Below are 20,400 nucleotides of genomic sequence, written 5' to 3'. Positions count from 1 at the left end.
TGCACAAGTTTCGGTGACAGACATCGGATGGAACCATCAATAACATTCCAGAAACTTCCGATACATGCAGGCGCATCCTGCACTGTGCGATAACATTTGTTAGGCGGTGAAACATGGTTGCCCGATAAAGATAGGCAAGTACACGTGTCAATACTATTTACTATTAACTGGACGTGCGGATATATTGTGAAATGCCTGAAGCAGACCGAGTCAACATTAGATCTTCATGTAGTAATACAGTTGTTACAGTGCAAAAAAAATTTACAACATTGTCCAGTTGCCATGTACTAAAGTCTTTGTCAAAAGCTTTAAACCCAGCGTGAGCATGACTAGACTTTTTGTTGGGCCATATAATGAAGCCCCTGTCTGCATAACTTTTTTAGGCCTGAGGTCCCAGAGATTGAGAGGAACAGTGTTTATCACTATCCTAAGCATCAGAGCCCCAAGCGTGCTACGGAAGGCCTGCCACAGAGCTCAACAAACAGACCTTGGCTTCAAACTTTTAATAAAGACAGTACCAGTGACTGCAACAACTATTTAAACATGTTTTTACAGAAGTGCATGGTTAATTCTTAGTCATGAATGAGTCAGAATTCTCATGTACTAGTGCAATATGAAAGCTCATTTTAAAAAAAGCCAGTGTGAATGATACTGAAAAGACCGCAAAACAATATGTTCAACTAACCGGGAGAGAAAAAGCGAGTCATTTGATGAACTATTTTCAGCCAGAAACATTCATGCACATTCAACCATGAAAAAAAATCTGTCATGTGTAGCCAAAATGTAATGAAATGCTTATGTGCACAGTATACTGTGCTGTTGGCTCTTCTAGTTATGACAGTATATGATAATTCCCAAAACATAAGAAAGCTTTCTTCCCTATTTTACTGATGCAAAGGGGTGCAGCAAGCAATCGCTTACAGCTGACACCAAAATCCAGTGACTAGAGATTTACTCTCACAGAAATCCTCAGTCAGCATAGTAGGAAGTGCATGGTTCATATGAAGAAGGAATATACTGGGTGTTTTCTTTTTTAAATGCACCGGATTTTTAATAATTGCCTGTGGCAGATAGCACAATTCTAACCCTTGATCTACAATACCTGATGGAAGCGGCCCATTACTTCTATGAGAAATCAAACTGCTTAATTGAATTATTAACATAATTACACAAATCAACTGCTTAATTAATTACTTTATGGCACATATTTCTATGTATGGATTGTAGCCAGTGAGGTTGCAAGGCATATTAATGAATTCATCAAGAAATGCTCACATTAGTTTATGTTTCTGATGCTGAAATGAAAAAAACAAAAAAGAAAAAAATTATAACCATTCCACTCTGTGAAGATGGAATGGCAGCAAAAGCTGACGACAGTCAAAGCTATCAAATGAAAACCAAAGTGCTTTCGCTGCCATTCTATCTTGTCATTTTTGCGTTGCGAGTCTGGCGTCGTTGCTCGCTCAGCATCGTGGGAACATTCTTCGTTGGTGGTCGTTTCGCGCAGGCACCGTTTACATTCTTGTTGCTGTTCCCTTCGGCGCTCCTCGTACGCATGTTGTTCTTCAAGTGTACAAACTATACGTGTCTGCCCCACTGATAATGCAGCTGTTTAATGGCTCACACCCCCGTAGACGCGGCCTCCCAATTACGACGACAGAAAAGAAGTGAATTCTACGCTGAAATGATGAGTGGCAATGGAGCCAGCTGTGGAAGACAAAAAAAAACTACGATCGTGCCATTGCTGATGATGAAAGTTTTTTGCCCAATGGAGCCAGCTGTGGAAGAAGACGACGTCAAAGAATGCGTGAGCAGTGGCACTAGCGCGTTTGTGGAGTTGGCAGCATAAGTTTTGAAGTGCTTTTTGAAAAAATTTGTACAAAAAATTTTTTCAAGAACGTAGGTTCTTACCCGTGTGCCTGGGACCTCTTTGTTTCATGTGTGACAAGAATAGTTCAAGGGCATGTTACAGGTTCCCAAGCCCACAGGGGTATGTGCCATTGAGCTTGGACCCTTTCTGCACTATCACCAGGATCGGCCCACATGATGATTTTTTCTGTTGCCGGATGCCGAAAAAACTATGGAAGGTTAGTCACATACAGCTTTCGCTGTAAAAAGCACCGTGATTACCGCAGGTAGGTAGTTAGTTACCGTAGGTAGTTACGGATTACTGCAGAAAGTTACGGATGACTCGGAATGTGTAGATCCTCAGCATGACCAAGATTTCACTAAGTTTGAACACTATGCTATGTTTTCAAAATGAAACTGAAAGCATATAATGAAGACACTTGAAAAATATGCTGACGTTTTCTTGTCATCGTCACTGCTATTAGAAATGTATGCTGCACATCAGAGAATGGCAAGTATACATAACATGATGCTTTTTAGTGCAAAAACTAAAAAAAAAAAGAGAAAACAGAGAGAGGCAAAAGGAAAGGAAAGACGAGCGCTCGTCTTTCCTTTACTTTTGTCTCTCTCTGTTTTCTTTTTTTCGAGATTTGCGCTAAAAAGCATCATGTTAAGTAAACACCAACTCGTCCAAGAAGAAGTCATCACAAGTATAACTGTATGTGGAAATTTTAATGGTTTTCTTTCCGCTTTCTCTGTGCTGAAAAATAAACAACTATTTTCTTCCCCAATCTTTCTGGATTGTTTCCCAGCCCTTACATTTCTGGTATGAACCAAAGAGCCCAGCAACAAGTAGTAATACATTGTATGTTGTAATTTATTATCAAGTTAGCCAAAAGTGAAATTTAGTTGCAGTTTGCCTTTAAGGCATTAAAGGCGAAGAAGGAGACATGGACTACTCCAGATCACCTGTGTGGGCTTCATCGCCCTCAGGCGCTGTTGCTTTCTCTTTCTATGTGAACATGATTTGGAGGACTTTCCTAAGACTATTTTGACCATTGAACTGCTTAACTGAGCTTTGTGTAATCATGTCTCAGAAAGTGAGGAGATGGCTGTTACACATGCAAAGTGCAATGCTGCTTATAATTGTGGAAAGTGCAACTTGGCTGTGTTCCAAGTGTACTGCAGATAAAGAGAAATATCTCAAGAGAGAAAAGAATTAATACTGAGCTTAACAAGGAAATTAAGGAACTGAGGAATATGATCAATGCATTGCATGCTGAAGTTCATAATTATGAAAAAGGCAGTGACAATGCAAACCATGAAAACTCAAAATCTGGGGGAAAAGCTTGAAGAATCTACCACAGAAGCCATAGATATAATGAAGGCTGTTATTGTGCTGTCAGAGAAGCAATTAACTGTGATGTAAAGGAGACAAACAGGGAAGCACTTAAGAAAACTAGGAGAAAAATGATCATTTTCCTAGAGACAACCTTGCTGATAAGGATAGGAGTATTCAACAGCATCAAGTTTATACATACCATGGAACAACAGAGAGATTTAGAAATAGGGGACCCAAAGTTACGGGATGCTTTCGGCCAAGCGTACAAAAGAATGCAAAGTGAGTACAAGAGAAACTCCAAACTTGTTTATATGCCTTTTGTGTTCTTTTGAATGCAAAAGGCACAGAAACAAGTTTTGGTTTTTTGGTACGCAAAGCTGCTTGGAGACCCTATTTCTAAAGCTCCTTAACATGACCGAACCTGCCTCTTCCTCTTAAAGTGTCCATCTTTTCTTGAAACTGGTGTCATCTTCATAATATTGTCATGAGCCTTCAGAAGTACTCTTGGGGGTTTAATAAACTGCAGAGCAGCTGGCTCCTGGAAAATGCGTCTGTCAGGGTTGGCTCATGAGCAGGGAAGAGAAGCGCGGTCTTCTTTGTTCTTTTGGGCTCGACCCACTCTTGCCCTCGACTCACTACCTACATGTGGCATTATCCCCTCTTCCGAACAAAAGCATCGTCTTGATGCTACAAAATAGCCATAAGCAATATAAACAAAACAAGTAAACGAAAAAAATAACACAACGCAGACAAAGCGAAATTACAAAAAGAAAAAGAAATGTGCCACTGGCACAGTCAATGAACAGAGAGGCAAGCTCACGAAGACAAATGAAAAGCAGAAACAAAGGGTGAATGAGAGAAAAAAATACTATGAAGGCGCAGTGTATGGCTTCGTGCACACAACATGAACTATGTTCGAGGTCGGTTGTCTTTGTGCCTGGGTCCGTGTCTGCGATCGCGTGTCCGGGACCACTTTGTAGTTAACATCACTAACGAAGCGCAGTACTTTATACGGACCAAAATACCAGCTCAGCAACTTCTCACAGAGGCCACGGTGGCAAACGAGGATCCACACCCAAACTGGGTCTCCGGGGTTGTAGGACACGTCCCTATGGCGGATGTTGTAGCATCGTGCATCCGTCTGCTGCCGCTGGCCAATGTGCAGCCACACGAGCTGCCGAGCTTCCTCAGCACACTCAGCAAATTTATCAGTGACAGTTGTCAAGTGGTCAGCGTCTTGACACGGCAGCATAGCATCCAGCATCGTCTGGACTTCGCGACTGTAGAGAAGGCGAAATGGTGTGAATTGCGTCGTCTCTTGCATGGCAGTGTTATATGCGAAGGTCTTCTCTGCTCATGAACAGAGAAGAGAAGCACGGTCTTCTTTGTTCTTTTGGGCTTGACCCACTCTTGGGCTCGACCCACTCTTGCCCACAACCCACTACCTACATGTGGCAATATGTTCAAAGTGGATATGACTTTAAAGGCATCGCCTAAAATTCATAGATTGCAACATGTGGCACAAAGTAATTAGTTTTAAAGTTAATTAGTAAACATTTGTTAATTAGCAAATATTCAGTTTTATTTTCTTGTGGAAATTATGTCTGCCTCTGAGAGTAATCTAGCTCAAGAGAGAGAGAAAAGGATGCACAGAAAGGCAGCTCAAGAAGTATAATTGTGCTATATGTCAAGGGCGATATTTAAAAATTCTGTTGACAATAAAATAAAACAACTTGTATAAAGGTCTGTACAACGGTCACTGCACTTACCTGCATATGCTGCAGAGAGGAAAATACAAAAGCTCCCACTCTTCACAGATTAATCTTAAAGGGCCCCTCACCAGGCCTGGCCATTTTGAGCTGACAAGCACAGAACATACATTGCGCTATAACAATCATGTCTGCAAAGTATTACATCGCTACACACCGCAGAAAGGCCTGAAATTTCAATCCAAAAGCCGTTTCCCTCTTCACTCGCGGCGAATCCACCAGGAGAGGGACGGTGACGTAGTTGGGCTCCTGTGCCTACGTAATTGTGTCTGCAGTGTGACGTCGCTCGTGGTGACACGTGAATTTGAGAATTATTCAAAGCAACATCTGTTATTTGTGTGATCTGTTGCTTGAATTGACGAATTGAGGTTTAGAGAAATCATAAAACACACAAATGGAATGTCTGCGTGTTTTTTGTTTTACTTCGCACTGAAGCAAGAGAGATGGTACTTCTGCTTCGTCTGCTTGTTCCCACGGTCGTGCGGTAACGTGCGCAGGTACCGAAACTATTCCATTTTCTACAGTGTTCCAGAGCGTGATCACGCTTTGCAATCCACTTGTTCAGCCTCAGAATTCGTGTAGCACTGAATTATACCGCTAGTCATGTTTCTTTATGCACAGTGAGCAAAATCGTGCGCTGCGCGAACGAGACAACAGCTTGTGCGCGACGCCGTCGACGGAAATGCGTAGCGCCGGAAAAAAAAAAAGCGAGGAGCAAAAACAAAAAAAAATGAAGGTGTGGCCTGTGACGTATGCGTCACGCGATCCTCGAGGTCCGGTATGGGAAAACTCAGGAAAAGAATCTCGCTTGCGTAGGCTACACGGGGCAAGTGGAGAGAGCGTCTTGCTTGGCAGTGGAGCCCACCTGCTGAAATCATGGGTTCGCAGCACTGAAATATTTCTATCTCGGCTATTAACGAGCTGATTCGAAAATTTTTTGCAGCAGAATGCTTCCTAGAGGGCATGTAACAACTTCCAGTGTATAACCAAAATTTGCTATGGGGCCTGGTGAGGGCCCCTTTAAGTCGCAGCTGGGCTCGACTTTGCACATACCCTGTCAGCCAATTAAATATGCTTACAAGACATTGAGGACAGGGATCTTCAGAAAAAAAAAAGGGGGGGGGGGCTTTAGTTTTCCCACAGATGCTAATGTGTGGTTATCCTGGTATACATAACTTTTTTACACATCCACTCATTTAGTTGTTCACTGTCACCAGACAAGAGTTGTTTAACAAGCAAAGACAGCCTTGAAGTAAAATATATGCCTCAGTGAGTGCAAACAGGCTTCCCGACTTATGCATGCCACATGAAAGTGCGAAGCAAGTTTTTCAAGTTATGCACTGACCTGTGAATCCTCTAGGCACAATGCGGACCATAGGCATAACATCTGATGACAAGGACACATGCTGGAAGCCTAACTCAGTGGCACACTGCCCCACCAGAAGCTCGTGCTCCTTAAACCTGTAAAATAATTTTAGAATTACATCCTTTGGTCTGAAAGAAAACTAAGCAATAATCAAGGCACAATTAGCATAGTTTTGTAAATAGAAGCTTGTTGCAGGTCCCAGTGCAGATTGACAAAGCACTACACAGTTTGCATGTGTTGTGATCCACTGGTCAAGAAGCGAAAACCCGGGAGCTTCGAAGTGGCTAAGCAGTGAGTAAAATGAGCCATTTTTTTCATTGAAATCATAATACATGTGTAAGAATTCAACACAACAAAAGTAAAAAGAGCAACTCTGACAGTTTTCACATACGCTTCCACTTACTTTTTTCTCACCGTTAGTGGCTCTCTGCCACCTAGCATAGTACAATTGCACTAACAAACAAGAACACAAACTATTTTGTCTCTTACGATAAGGCACCATCAGAGCAAGGATACTTTTTGAGAAGAAGTATAAGTGACAGGGCATGTTGCTTTCAAAATGTGGCACGAATAAACAGCTAGCAGAGCTTCAGACAGTGAAGACTAATCTAATCATGATGGAGACAAGAGCTGAACATACTGCCAGCACTAGAAACATCTTGATTAGACAACACAATCCACACTGGCCACCTTACGAGTTACATCCTTAGACATCCTTATGAGTTATACCCAAAAAAGTTAACCCGGGATCTGGGACTTTCCTAAACTATAACTTATCCATGCTGAGCTTGCTTTGATGCCTTGTACAAAAATCTAACACTTTTCAAACTTACGTATAAGAATGAAGCAAAGCCACAGCCAGGCTTCTGATTCCCAGACTTAACACCTTCTGTAGATCAGCTCTCAGTTTTTCCATGTCAAGATGTTTGAGGATGGTCACCTATACGTTAACAAAATTAAAGCACATTTCAATGCAGACAGTAACTATAACTTCCGTCCCATAACTTCCGTTGCAAAACCTTTCCCAATCAAATAAACAGCATGAACAAAACAACATCATAGATAAGCAACAATCCATCAAGTAAATACAGGGCCTTTGAAATTAAAGTATCAATAATTTTAATGAAAACACTATTCTAGCTACTCTAGCTATGCAAATGCTGCTTATGTAGGTAGTTTATGCACTTTGGCAGACACAATTTTGCAGTTAACCGTACGCAGTTAACCAAACCATTTCAATTAACTTTTAAGTTAACGACAACGGCATATTCTTAATATAGAAACTAATTTAGAAACTTATGACAATTGTACTTGAAGAAAGTTTTACTTTGTTTGATTTTTCTACAGTACTTGTGTTCCGAGATAATCATAATTAAATTTGACATTCAGTATGCTAATTTCATATTTAGAGGCAGGAATCTCAACACAAAGACAAACCCAACATGTGACGTGATTTTCTATAGTGCATCAGTACTGATGCCTGGTAGAGCTGATAACAGCTGCACCTCTGCTCTCGGCTGGCCAAACAAGACCCGATTCCTCATTTACACCACAAGACATTACATAACACATGGTGGGTTCATCTCTGCATCAAGATTCCTGCCTTTAAATGTGAAATTATTGTGCCGGTGTCAAATTTCATTATTACAATATTGAAACAAAAATTCTCTAGAAGAATCAAACAAAATGAACTTGTCTTTGAATATGACCAAGTTTCTAATATAAACATATACAATAAGACTGAAATTTATAAAGTTCATTATAAGTATTTTCTAATTATGTATGTATTTTCCAACTACTTGTTTGTGAAAACTGTGTCTGCCAAAGCACATAAACTACTTGTGCAAGCAGCATTCATATGGCTATTACAGCATGTTTATTAAAATTTATTATAGTACTTTAACTTTGAAGGCCCCTGTATGTGATCATAGCTAGAATACAAAGGACTTCTTAAGGAAAACAATTTACAATGTGCTAAAATCTCTGTACACATGCTTGCCAGGCCTTGTAAAGAAGTTGAAAGTTTTACTAGCAGGATTATTGGGATATTATACACATTTTCTAGCATTCTCATGCTAAATGCACACCAGAAACAGTTATCACTTAACACACCACTTCTCAAACATAACATAACCTCAAGGATAAAACATACAAGGGTTGGACAGAATAACTGGAAAACCTGCCATTTTGATGCTGAAGGCTCAAAACCACTTTATTTTTTTCAAAAACTGGTGGCTGCTGTTTGATGTCCCCTCTTTGATAAGAAAAGGCTGAATGTGGGCTTGCACAATGTGTGCACTTATAGAGCTGCAACTCGGGCTGCACAAGCCACACTGCAATGACAAACATTGCAAAATGCAATGTGCATCAGAGTTCGGGAAGGTGCACAGTGTCAGTGCACACCTTCCAGTGTTTGCAGGAGTGAAATTTCCAGTACTTGCAGACTGCCAAGATCCCCAATGTCCAGGGTAATGTTGGCAGACCACAAGGAGGGAAGAACAACCCAAGCTAGTGGCGAGCAGATAAGTAAAGTGTCTGCAACAGACCCTTATTAGACAACAGTGGCTGAACGAGGAACATCTCTGGAGCCAACATTTCAACAAAGGGACTTGTCAAGACATTGGCTCCAGTGACATTCTTTTTTCTATCTCAGTTGATCACTTCAAACTTGCACCTTCCTGTGAACTCCTGTCTTACTTAGAAAATAAGACAACATGGATGGTATTCAGAAAGTGCAAGACCAGTGCCGTACCAAGGCAGTTTGTCACAGACTCATAAGGGAAATGTGCATGGCTGGATTGTTATCACGAGAACCTGTAATATGGAGTGCAAACACACAAATAGTAGCTTCAGTGTTGCCAGTAGCACAATTCCGGACCTTAAGGTGACATAAAATGTGTAATATTCTCTGAGCAATCAACATTTACCAATATTATCACTTCTGGTAAGGCAAATATCCAAAGAGATGCCTGTTGCAAGCTTACAGCTCTGAATGGCTTTTTGCCCAGAGTGAAACATAGAAGCACACTGGTAATTGTTGGGACTACTTTATCCTGGTTTTCTCTGGTCGCATTAATTGTTCTCAGTGGTCATATTACTAGCAAACACTACTGTGCCTTCTTTGAAGGACAAAAGTGCCTCAATAATTCCAACTTCGTACCCAGAAGGTGGTGCCATATATCAAGACAATAGAGCACGACCACAAGCACTTGCAGCTCTTCGTAAAAAGGAATGACTCTGAATAATTCTATTGAATGTACACGACTTGTATTTGTCATTCTAAAGGCATTGCTGTAATAGCTGCCAAAGGTGGTTCCATGCGATGATAATAAAGTACTACTAAAGCTACATGGTTCAGTTATTTTCTCCAAAGCTTGCACTTCTGAGGTCTCTAAATTCACTACTAAACAGGGTATTTGTTAGGTATAGTTTGTTTTGCTTTACCTACTATAGAACAAAAAGATGAGAGGTACAAGTGGGAAGTACACCCAGAATATAAATATCAGAATGCTGGTAGTCTCTCGTTCATATAATCTGGTTACTTTCAATAAGTCTGCAAAACCAAACCTTTTGCACTTACCAGGCAAGTTTAACTACAAGTGACAGACAGGAATTCTTGCATTTCATAGCTCACACATCTACCACAGGATGTGATGTGTGATAGAATGTGATGGTGTTCTTTTTTCTTCTGTCATTATTACCTTTTCATCAGTGCTCCCTGAGCATTCTGGCGTGTTCAGGTCTAAAAAGCAGTCATCTCGACACAGAACAACTCGCTCATCTGCCTCTATTACACAGTCGTAGAGCACTTCAGGCTTGGCACAGGTCTGTTAAGAAAGCAAAGTACAATGTCATGTGAAATCAGACGGGGTGCTCTACTCGACACTAGATCCACGCACTGCTCTCCAACGTTTTAAAAATATTGCAGAAGTGTCTACCAGCACCGTGTTAGCGAGGTGGGCATCATGTTGGTCGATGCTCCCCATGAGATTATTAACCTCTCGGAGAGTAGTACTTCATACTACCATCCATTAGAGCAAGCCAAACCAACTGCTGCGTCATTATCATCAATGTTAATCAATTAGATTTTAGCTTAAAATATATATGTACTAAAGAAAGAAAATATGACATAATGCTATAAAAGTGAAGTTATTAGCTGTAACATAAAAAAAATTGAGGGCACAACAAAAACCACAATTAGGTACAAAATCAAGCAAGCCGTTAACATTTTCAAGAACTAACTAGATGTTCTACGCTCTATGGAACCCGAGGCCAGGAGAAAAGTGGATGCTGAGTGGGGAGGGAGGGCTTGGACAGTACACATAGAAGTCAGACATGAAGAAAGCTCAGTGTAGTCAGGAATACATGAAACATGGACAGATGTAATCTTGAAACAAAAGATTGGCACTCCATGCAAAAGAGGACACACAGCACAAACAGTAAAAATGAAACAGAAAAATATAGCTAAGAGTACAAAAGATGGCCAATCTGCAAAAGGATGATGGATATCAGACCGGCAGTTTAGGTGATAAACACAGCTGACATGATGGCAAGATGAACCAGCATGAAAAAAAACTGCATAAAAATGATGACATATCTCAAGCAAAAGAGACGATCATCAGTCATATTATGAAACCCTGGCAAAAGGTCACTAGGTTGTTGTTCTTTGTCACCTGCATAACGCTCTCCTCTAGCACGTCCCTGGGCAGGCACTTGCTTCCTAGCTTAAGTTACAGTTGACATTTGTTAATCATGCATAAAACATACACATCTATATGTTCAAATCCATATGCGATTAAAGGAGTTGTGTTGGGGAAATTTAATTGTTATGCAATGTCAGTTCAAGAAAAAAATTTTAAGGGCAGAAGCAACAACCTCAAGCATTTTGGACCAGCTCAAGAAGCAGGAAATGTTTCACTTCGAAGAAATATTGGGGCAAGGAAAGATCCCTTTTGGAAAAGCTAAGGAGAAGGAAACGACTAGAGCTTCAGATAATTAAACTTCAATTCCTGAGAAGACCACATCAAACACAAGTCAAACTGTAAATTTTAGTTTTCTATATTAAAAAATACAACAAAAGTTCTACCTTCTTTTGACAATATGAATTTTTGTGAAACTAGGAGTTTTGAGGTGACAGCAGAATTGCACCAAGGTTTAAGTAAATGTTTTCCTGTTTAACACAATGATGAATGTTCTGATGAACCACTATACATAAGAGACACCACAGAACCTGTTTCACACAGATTGCACTGTCCTCTGTGAAATATTGAGGGAGTCTTGAAGCAAAGCTGGAACACTGTAGGAAGTGTTTAGAGGACAAAGGTTTGAGGGCAGTGGAAGCAAAGAGGAGTATGCGACCTGCAATATTGGAAATCACCATATTTGCGATAAAAACAAATGCAAAACATGATGCTTTTAAATATTATAATTTTACTTAGCATCAACAAACTGAAAAATCACCTCTTATTATATGTAGCAGTATGCTTCAACAATAACGAATAATAACGCCCCCCCCACAAGATTTTACTCCCCCCCCCCTCATTTCACCCTTCAAAAGCCAATGACAAATTCAGCCACCAGATGACTAGGCTTTGCAGGAATGTCAGCCTCTTCATGGAACAAGGTGGCTGTGGTTCTGCAAACTATACTAAGAGCGTAATTTAGCACAATGAGAAGAAATGGGGCAAGGGTACCATTAATGAGCTCCCTTACAGTAACGGTTATTACTTGAAAACTTTAGGTCCAGTTGTTCGAACCACTCATAACAGTGTGCCCTCACCGGTGCAAACACTGCTGCCTCGGCACCTGCACATCTGGCATCTCAGGGTAGCATATGCTGTGTCATCTGTTTTTGCAATACACATCTCCCATCCTTTCATGGTGTGCGCGCATACGTGAAAAAAAAAGTCACAGTTTCGCCAGAAAGGCAAAGCATAGATTGCGATAGCAAATTAGCAGACAGCCATATGAAGTAAGGATAGCGCTTTTATCAGCCATATCAACTTGTAAATATTTGCTTGTTAACTATATTAACAAGCATGGTGTCAGCATACATAGTAAACATGAACACATCACACTAGATGGCCGCAGGCACTCGCTGTCGAAACGCTGGCGTGAGCAAGCATGGCAGCAGCAGCGAGCGAAGTGACCTTCGTGCTATATTTCACTTCAACACAAACTGAGCGCTGAGAACATATAGCACGCACAAAGGTATGAGACATCGACGCACTTAGACTATGCCCCCAACGCTCTCAAGATACAGCCGCACAACCGTGTGCAGCGCCACATATGCAGTTGTAGCTGGAGTAGAAAGCTGCCCCCTCTCTGCCCCCCTCTGGTGCCTCGCAACATTGGACGCCTCACGCACGACAGGACACGGCGCACTTCCTTCCCACTCTTTTTCCTTTCGCGTGGGCAAGACTGAGCCGCGACCATCAGCTCCCGTCGCACGCTTTCACTCGCACATAAAGCGTAGGGCACGCAGCGACGGTGTTATCGTCCTTGGTCTTTATATGGAACATCACGGTGATGGCAGAAATGCCCCTGGAGTCTCCATGTAATTGCTATCGCAATAATAAGATGACGACTCAAATTTGGAAAATATGACAATCAAGTGGACAAGGCAGTATGAACAAGTTGGAAGCAGGCTCCAGGAATCTTGTGCGACAAAATTGATCGATTTATCGGGCGCAACATCCAGCGCCCACCATGGGCTATGATGGGCCCGGTAGTGGAGGGTTACAGATAATTTTTACTGCCTGGAGCTCTTTAACATCCACCAAAGGTATGGCAGACAAGTGTTTTTGATTTAAACCCCAATTGGAAGATGACCACAACAACCTAAAATCAAACCCACACCACATTCAGCAGAATGCCATGGCCAATGAGCCACTGTGGTGGGTTTGTACTACAGGGTGTCAGCCAAGCTGAAATCACAGGTTTAACATTGAGTGGCATGACCACCAATGCTTTATGGAACCAAAATGATTCCAGACAAGAAGCGCAGCATTCAGAAAATATAAGTGAGTGAAAAATGAGGACGCCGAGTTTAACAAACATGAACTGCCAAAACAATATCAAGAAAGACATCATCATCAATGAACTGAGGAAGGAGTGTGACATACAGAGCAAAATGCAGGTGTCTGAAGAAGAATGCAAACTAATATTTTATTTTTTCTCATCAAAGACAGCCACATCTCCACTACAGCAGGGCATTCCTGTACTTTCCAAATTTTCATGTAAGCAAACCTTTGATGGTGCTTTGAATATTTAAGAATTTTACTATGTTATGTGACCAGTGCGCAAAAAGGGCGCCAAAATTTTCACAGAAAGACAGCCCTAGCAATCAAACAAACACTTTATTTCCAGAGGCAGCCCCCCCTCCTCCCCTCTCTCATGTAAAGGTGCGTAAAAAAAGAACAAAAAGGGCCCATAAAGTGGTCCCATTCATTGTAATAGACATAGCACAACTAGGGTATTTAATCCACTACCATGATCTACGCAAGCATTAATGTGCCATCTACAAGCACACAGCTGCCACACTGCATGTGCACATAGCCCCTTAGGTCTTTGAAGTGTGCTATGCTAAAAATATCTTCCAACTATACACCAAAGACAGGGCACTGATGCATATGTTCCCATATGTCTTGATCAAGTAAATTTTATTGTGATAGCGATTATATGGACACTCCAGGAGCATTTTTGCCATCGGCGTGATGTTCCGTATACAGTCAGAGTGCAGCAACACCATCACCACACACCGTGTGCTGTATGTATGAGTGAAAGCACGCGAGGGGAGCCGATGATCATAACTCAATCTGGCATGCGCAAGGAAGGTGGAAAGCAAATGCCCCATCTTCCGTCATGTGAAAGGCCGTGGAGGGATGGGAGGGAGGAAGCGGCATTGGGCTCCGGCAGCAACAGCATATATTGCGACCTTGCGCAAGGTGAACTGACGATTACGGCTAACTCTCACACGCGAAAGGGAGCAAAGCGGGGAGGCAGAGGGAGGACCGGCTTCTACTCCGCCAGCAACTGCGTACTTTGCGCAACGGCGCGCGCCGTATCTTGACAGCGATCTGCAGACGGCTCATACCTTTGTGCGTGCTGTTTTCTCATTGCTGTTTGCGTTGAAGCGATGGACAGCCCTAAGGTCACTTCGCTCGCTGCTGCTGCCACACTTGCTCGCAACAGCGTTTTGACAGCGAGTGTCCGCGGTCATAGAGTGTGATGTGTTCATATCTGTATGTGTGCACTGGCAACATGCTTGTTAATTCAACTAAGCAAATGTTTCCGAGTTCATACGGCTGATAAAACTACTATCCTTACTTCGTATAACTGTCCACTAATTTGCTATCACAATCGATGCTTCGCCTTTCGGGCAAAACGGCGACTTTTTCATTTTTTAAAAATCTCACGTACTCACTATGTGTGGTGTTTTATAATTTATTAGCTAAAAGAATTCCTCTGGATAGACTCTGACCTTTGAAGATATGCAAACAATAATGTACGATAGTCGGTGAGCACGTGAAACCTGTAGCTTAGAACAATGACACATGAACAGATGTGCGTCAGTGCCTTTAATAGTACCATCTAAAAAAAATTAAATAATGGGGTTTTACGTGCCAAAACCATGATCTGATTATGAGGCACACCATAGTGGGGGTCTCCGGAAATTTTGACCACCTGGGGTTATTTAACGTGTGCCTAAATCTAAGTACACAGATGTTTTCACATTTCGCCCCCATCGAAATGCGGCCGCCATGGCCAGGATTCAATCCCGCGTCCTCGTGCTCAGCAGTATCATCTAAAAAAGTGCGCTATCTACCCTTATAAATGCAAAATATTTATGCATTTATTCTTTTCCATGCGTGTGTGTTCTACCAATGGCAACAGTCAGTACTATGTCGACGTGGTTTTTCCTGTCCCGAAGAACTTGTTCAACAAATTTGTGCTTTTAAGCCATAGAAAGGATGGACACAAGAACATTCACACAAACAAAAACAAGCACCTGTTGCTGCTTGCCTTTCCTCTCTGTGTGCATATGTTTTCAAATCTGTCCTTCTATGTACCTCTGTGCTCTATTTATGTACTGTTTGCTCCATTCTTCTTACGATACCATGGCTGCCACTAAAACCTGCACCATACCTCCAGCAAGGACAAAAATTGTAAACATGAGCAAGCTTGAAACAATATATGCTCCAATAAAAGAGGCCTCATCTATCATCCTGCTGTCAGAAACTTTCAATGAGACGAGAGCTTCCAGCTATACCTTTGCTTCACAATATGCTTCAAGAACATCAGAGTGTACAATGCTTTTCATCTATCCTTAGAGCCTTTCACAATTTCCGGGTCTGAAAACCTGGAAGAAAATTCTGTCCCATGGGCCTAGATACAGATATCATTCTAGCAAGGCTCTGTGCCTCCCCACAAGCCCACATGCATACAAAGCTGTTTGAGGGCTTTCTACGATAAAAAATGAATGTAGCATTTCTGATTTATTAAAGTGTTTTTACAACAGTGCCAAATGTTTGCTACATTTGGCAGTTACATATGTATTGGGTGTCTAGTGATTTCTTTATTGTGGCTATAAAAATGTGTCCCATTACGCTAAAATAAAGCATAATCACTGCAGACTAGTGTTGTAAAGTAGATGGATCCTCCTACATAAGGCAAAAAAAAAATGAAGGTTTAACATCCCAAAGCTGCACAGTGGGCTATGAGGGATGCTGTAGTGAAGGGAGGACTCCCTTTTATCACCTGCGTTTTTTAATGTGCACCCAAAGCATGATACACAAATGTTTTTGCATTTCATCCCCATTGAAATGTAGGAACTGAACCTGCAACCTGATGATGAAGAGCAGCGGAACACATAGCCACTGAGTCACCGTGGCAGGCAAAAAAATAAATTAAAACTTCGCTGTCATCAAATATGTCTAACAAACTAAATTTTACGATACTCGTGAAACAACTGCTGAACATTAATATTAATGCATTCCTTTCAGTCCATCATACACCCTTATGTTGCCCCAGCTGCAATTCACACGGACCTTATATCTGATTTAAGAAAAAAAAAAAAGAATACACTGCATCTTCCGTAAAGCTGCATAAACAGGGCTGAATCTCCGACAGTCAGAAAAGCACACACTACATGGAACAGAAAGAGCTGGAATTGTCTCGTGAAAGACATTAAAACCTGCTCATAACGATTTTCTTCTCCGATGTTTTTTCCACTTAACTTGCTTGTTCCGTTGACAGTCATGACATACAAGAATTAAAGGAGCATACCAGTATGATGAAAAATATACATAGCAAAGCACAGCATGTGGTATCTGTTAACATTATTAACCTTTTGAGGATTTTTGCAAAATATGTACGGCGCCACTGATCCATCTCGCATGGATTTTGACGTACGTGAACGGCACGAATCTTATGTTTGATATTTTGCCCGTATTCGGCACCACGGGTTGTCGAGAGGTGCTGCCATTTATATGGAGTCACCCAATGTCATTCGAAATTGCGCTTCTGCTTGCCAGGGTGCACAAATCTACTTATTGACATCAGAGTGCTTGTTCACATGGTCACACACGACTCGTTGGCTACCTGCAAGGCGTGCGTGGAGGAGATGCTATCATTTTTTACAGCCACCGCTATCATGCTTTCAGTAGCTTAGATATTGCCCTGCGCAGCCAAGGTTCAGAGATATTACTAAGGTTTTTCTTTACTTTTGGTTGCGGTTCCCTTCATTTGCTGCTTGCATATTCCCCTACACTGGGGTGCATGCAGTCATTATTTCGGTATGGCCACATGTGGTCCCTATTCTTGAGGCGACTGCTTCATCCTTTCTTCTACTGACTTCTTTCTGATGTTATCCTTCTTCCGATAAAGTGTTGTTGCAACAACAATTTTATAGCCAAAAATATTGCAATAAATTTTTCTAGATCTCTTACTGTATAGCATATTTGTGTGTATACTGTTGGCGTGAGTAAAGAGCTTTCAATCATTTCCCACTGAAAAAAAAAAACTTAAAAAATTGGCCACTGGGGCACAATTTTTGAACAAAATTTGACTCTCGAAGGGTTAACCGAACTATATCTCAGCCTGTTTTTTATCTAGCAAAGGTTTTGAAATGCTTAGATAATTCGTACAATGTAAGGCGCTGTGAGGCACTTAACACCATACATGCAGGTAAGCTCCGCCTGTTTCATCCTTCAAAAAATGTGTTGTTAGGATTGAGTGCAGGTACTATTCGGCTCACCTCATTACAGACCCCATTCTCTTTGTCACCCCCAATAAAGGAGGATAAGCACAATGAGCCATTACGCAGGCAATTTATTTGTAAAACTGCATTGTAGAGGCGTTGAATTGTACAGAGGCTGCTTCCTACCAACTAAATAGAATATTCGAATCTGTGTACCCTTTAGCAATCACTGCACCTCACTTGCTTAGAATAACAGTTTCGTATAATAAATTTGTTGCTACTAAACATATTTCACACACATATTTTCTCAAGGTTACACCTCACTACCTTTAGCAAGGTAGCTAATGTTTAAATGACACCTGGAAAGAAAAATAAATAAATATGTGCGTTTTTTGTGCGTGTGTTCATGTGATAAATTATTTCTTCAAAGGCCTAAAAGAACTATATTCATGGTAACACATCACAATATTGACTTTCAAGAAAATTATCCTGACCTGCACACGAGAAATCTCGGACCTACTTTTTTTACTTTTTATGAGGTGCTGAATTACCGAGCATGATAACCTTATCACAAAATAAATATGCATCTTAATGCCAGACCATAAATATATATTTTATTATACAATGATTTCATAGTCAAATGAAGAAGGAGGCTCAGTACACATCTGGAATTGACTCTTAGAATAAATTACAAGGGTTGAATGCAGCACCAAACGTTTACCAAAAGAATAGTTTAGCTTTTAACATGAGCCAGATTATAATACCTTGGGCCAAACTTTCAGCAGCAAACACTGCCAAGCATGCAAATAATGTTGACTGACAATGCCCACTTCGAAGACACAGTCACAAGCCAAATAAATATTAGAGACAAACAATAAAGCTGAGTGCACTATGGAGCCTTACAAGATCAAAGAGATGTGGTCTTGCTTGATTTCCAATGTATAGCAGGTCTTTGAAGCCAGCAGTAACAACAAATGCCGTAGGTTCTCCTTTCCGCTCTAGAAGAGCATTTGTAGCCACCGTGGTGCCCATTCGAATCCACTCTATCATTGAGGCATCAATCTTTTCATTTGGTGGGAACGTTTGCCCTGTTTCCTGCAATTGAAACAGACAATGATGAGACTCACGTAGTTGATATAGGCATACAGGATTGCTGGAAAAATTATGCTTATTGTACTAAACAAACTGAGGCTTATGCTGCAATAATACTTAATGCTTCAGTATCCTGCTAAGATACTGCTTCAAATAATCCAACTGGTGACAAAGCAGAAGCAGTGCAGCACATACGTTATCTTCACAAAACAATGATGATTTAGTCAGATGGTTTTCTTGTTATTCGCATTGCCTCATAAGAAATAGAATATTTTCCTCACATAGTCACCTTAAAGCATGACCAATAGCATGCAATGTCACACTGTCGCCAACATGGGCACGATTGAAGAAGTATTGAGATTTTTTGCCAAGACAAATTGAATTAGCATACCCTTCACAAACAGATCCCTGGCTTATTCAAGAGTGTTCAGTTTTTGTACTGACAGGCTAGATGTTTATTAACCAGCTATTGTCAAAAGAAATGCTATGCCCTTTCCATTACACATAAACTAAGCTAGCTTCAACATTACAAAAGAGCAAGGCTACAAATGTTACTTGCATATATTTTTTTTTAAATCTCCCATAACTTCAGCTGCAAACACATTGCATTTGGTGCAATAATGAGCTTGCTGTTACGCTGTTTGTGACAAGCAATCAAGGATCCCTACAAGTCAGCTGCACCTTGTGCAGTTCAGACGGGGTGTGCATAACTCGGTTCAACATAGCTCGAGGTACCAGCACGGTGTAAACCATCTAAACGCTTAACTTCTGGGACAAGCAGTGCAAGAACCGAACATAAAGAGCCTTGTTCTGCATGAAATGCAGCATGTGTGTGTCAGATACTGCTATTGATTGCTGGCAGCGTTTGCTGTTTTCACGACAATGCAGGAACTAGGTGCATGAATAGCTCAGTGATTCTGACACAGTTGTTGAGCTAGTGTATCCACTCCTTAACTATTATATATATATATATATATATATATATATATATATATATATAACAGTAAAAATTCATCTTTACTTGACACAAACTTTACTGCTTTAACAATGCTGCTCTCTGGCATGGAAATATCAGGCTCACCTCTTCCAGGATCCTTCTGATGCCTTCGCGCGGTGCGTCTGGGTAGTTATTTGGATCCTCAGAAAGAAGCTTCATGACTCTGACGTTACCTCCGGGACAGCGAGCATATATGTCAGTAAAGGTGCCCCCACGGTCTATGGCAAATTGAAACTTGCGACTCGACTCTAGAGGTCTCATTGTGTTGTGCGTGTCGCCCTTGAAGACCGGTAGCAAAGGATAGCCTAAATATTAAAATGGCGAACGCACACGTTAACGGAAACCTCGTGTGATCACAGCAGAGAGACTGCCAGTGCACGATGCGAACAGCTGTGAAGAGTCGTTGCTATCGCAACTATCGCTGCGAAACTCGACTTGCAATGATCGCTGCGCTCTGGAACGACACATCTACGACCACCTTGCTTGCTTGAAACCGCAGCACCGTAGATGGAAACACATTGCAATGTTTGAAACAGATGTTTGTCACGCGCTTCACAGACGCCCCGCCCATTAGTTTCATAGCCCGCCCTAACACGGGGTCAACAAACTAAACAAACTGACGACCGCTGATGACTGATAATAAAAGTACGACCTTTAATGTTGATTTAACTTTATTTAGAGTAATTTATTTCAATATACGCTGAAAACTAAATTCTGAGTCAGTTTTTGAGCCATACGATGACTTTGAGCTACGAACAAATCGATGCTGCAAACAATGTTTTCCGC

General features: G+C 41.3%; 1 protein-coding gene across 1 annotated transcript in view; it reads right to left on the bottom strand.

Annotated features, from left to right (window-relative positions):
- The window catches only part of LOC126545854 (5-oxoprolinase), a 160,841-nt gene extending 140,652 nt beyond the window's left edge, over positions 1 to 20,189 (bottom strand). Inside the window, exons 1-5 of the mRNA XM_050193858.3 lie at positions 19,699 to 20,189; positions 18,429 to 18,620; positions 10,027 to 10,152; positions 7,159 to 7,265; positions 6,305 to 6,420 (exon numbers count right to left, since the gene is read on the bottom strand). Coding sequence (XP_050049815.2) covers positions 6,305 to 6,420; positions 7,159 to 7,265; positions 10,027 to 10,152; positions 18,429 to 18,620; positions 19,699 to 19,875 — 718 coding nt within the window. The 5' untranslated portion in view covers positions 19,876 to 20,189. The remainder of the gene's footprint in view (positions 1 to 6,304; positions 6,421 to 7,158; positions 7,266 to 10,026; positions 10,153 to 18,428; positions 18,621 to 19,698) is intronic.
- Between the last annotated feature and the right edge of the window lie 211 nt (positions 20,190 to 20,400).

This window comes from Dermacentor andersoni, chromosome 1 (genome assembly GCF_023375885.2).
Source record: "Dermacentor andersoni chromosome 1, qqDerAnde1_hic_scaffold, whole genome shotgun sequence".
Classification (NCBI taxonomy): Eukaryota; Metazoa; Arthropoda; class Arachnida; order Ixodida; family Ixodidae; genus Dermacentor; species Dermacentor andersoni.
This window is presented reverse-complemented; position numbering and strand designations above follow the sequence as displayed.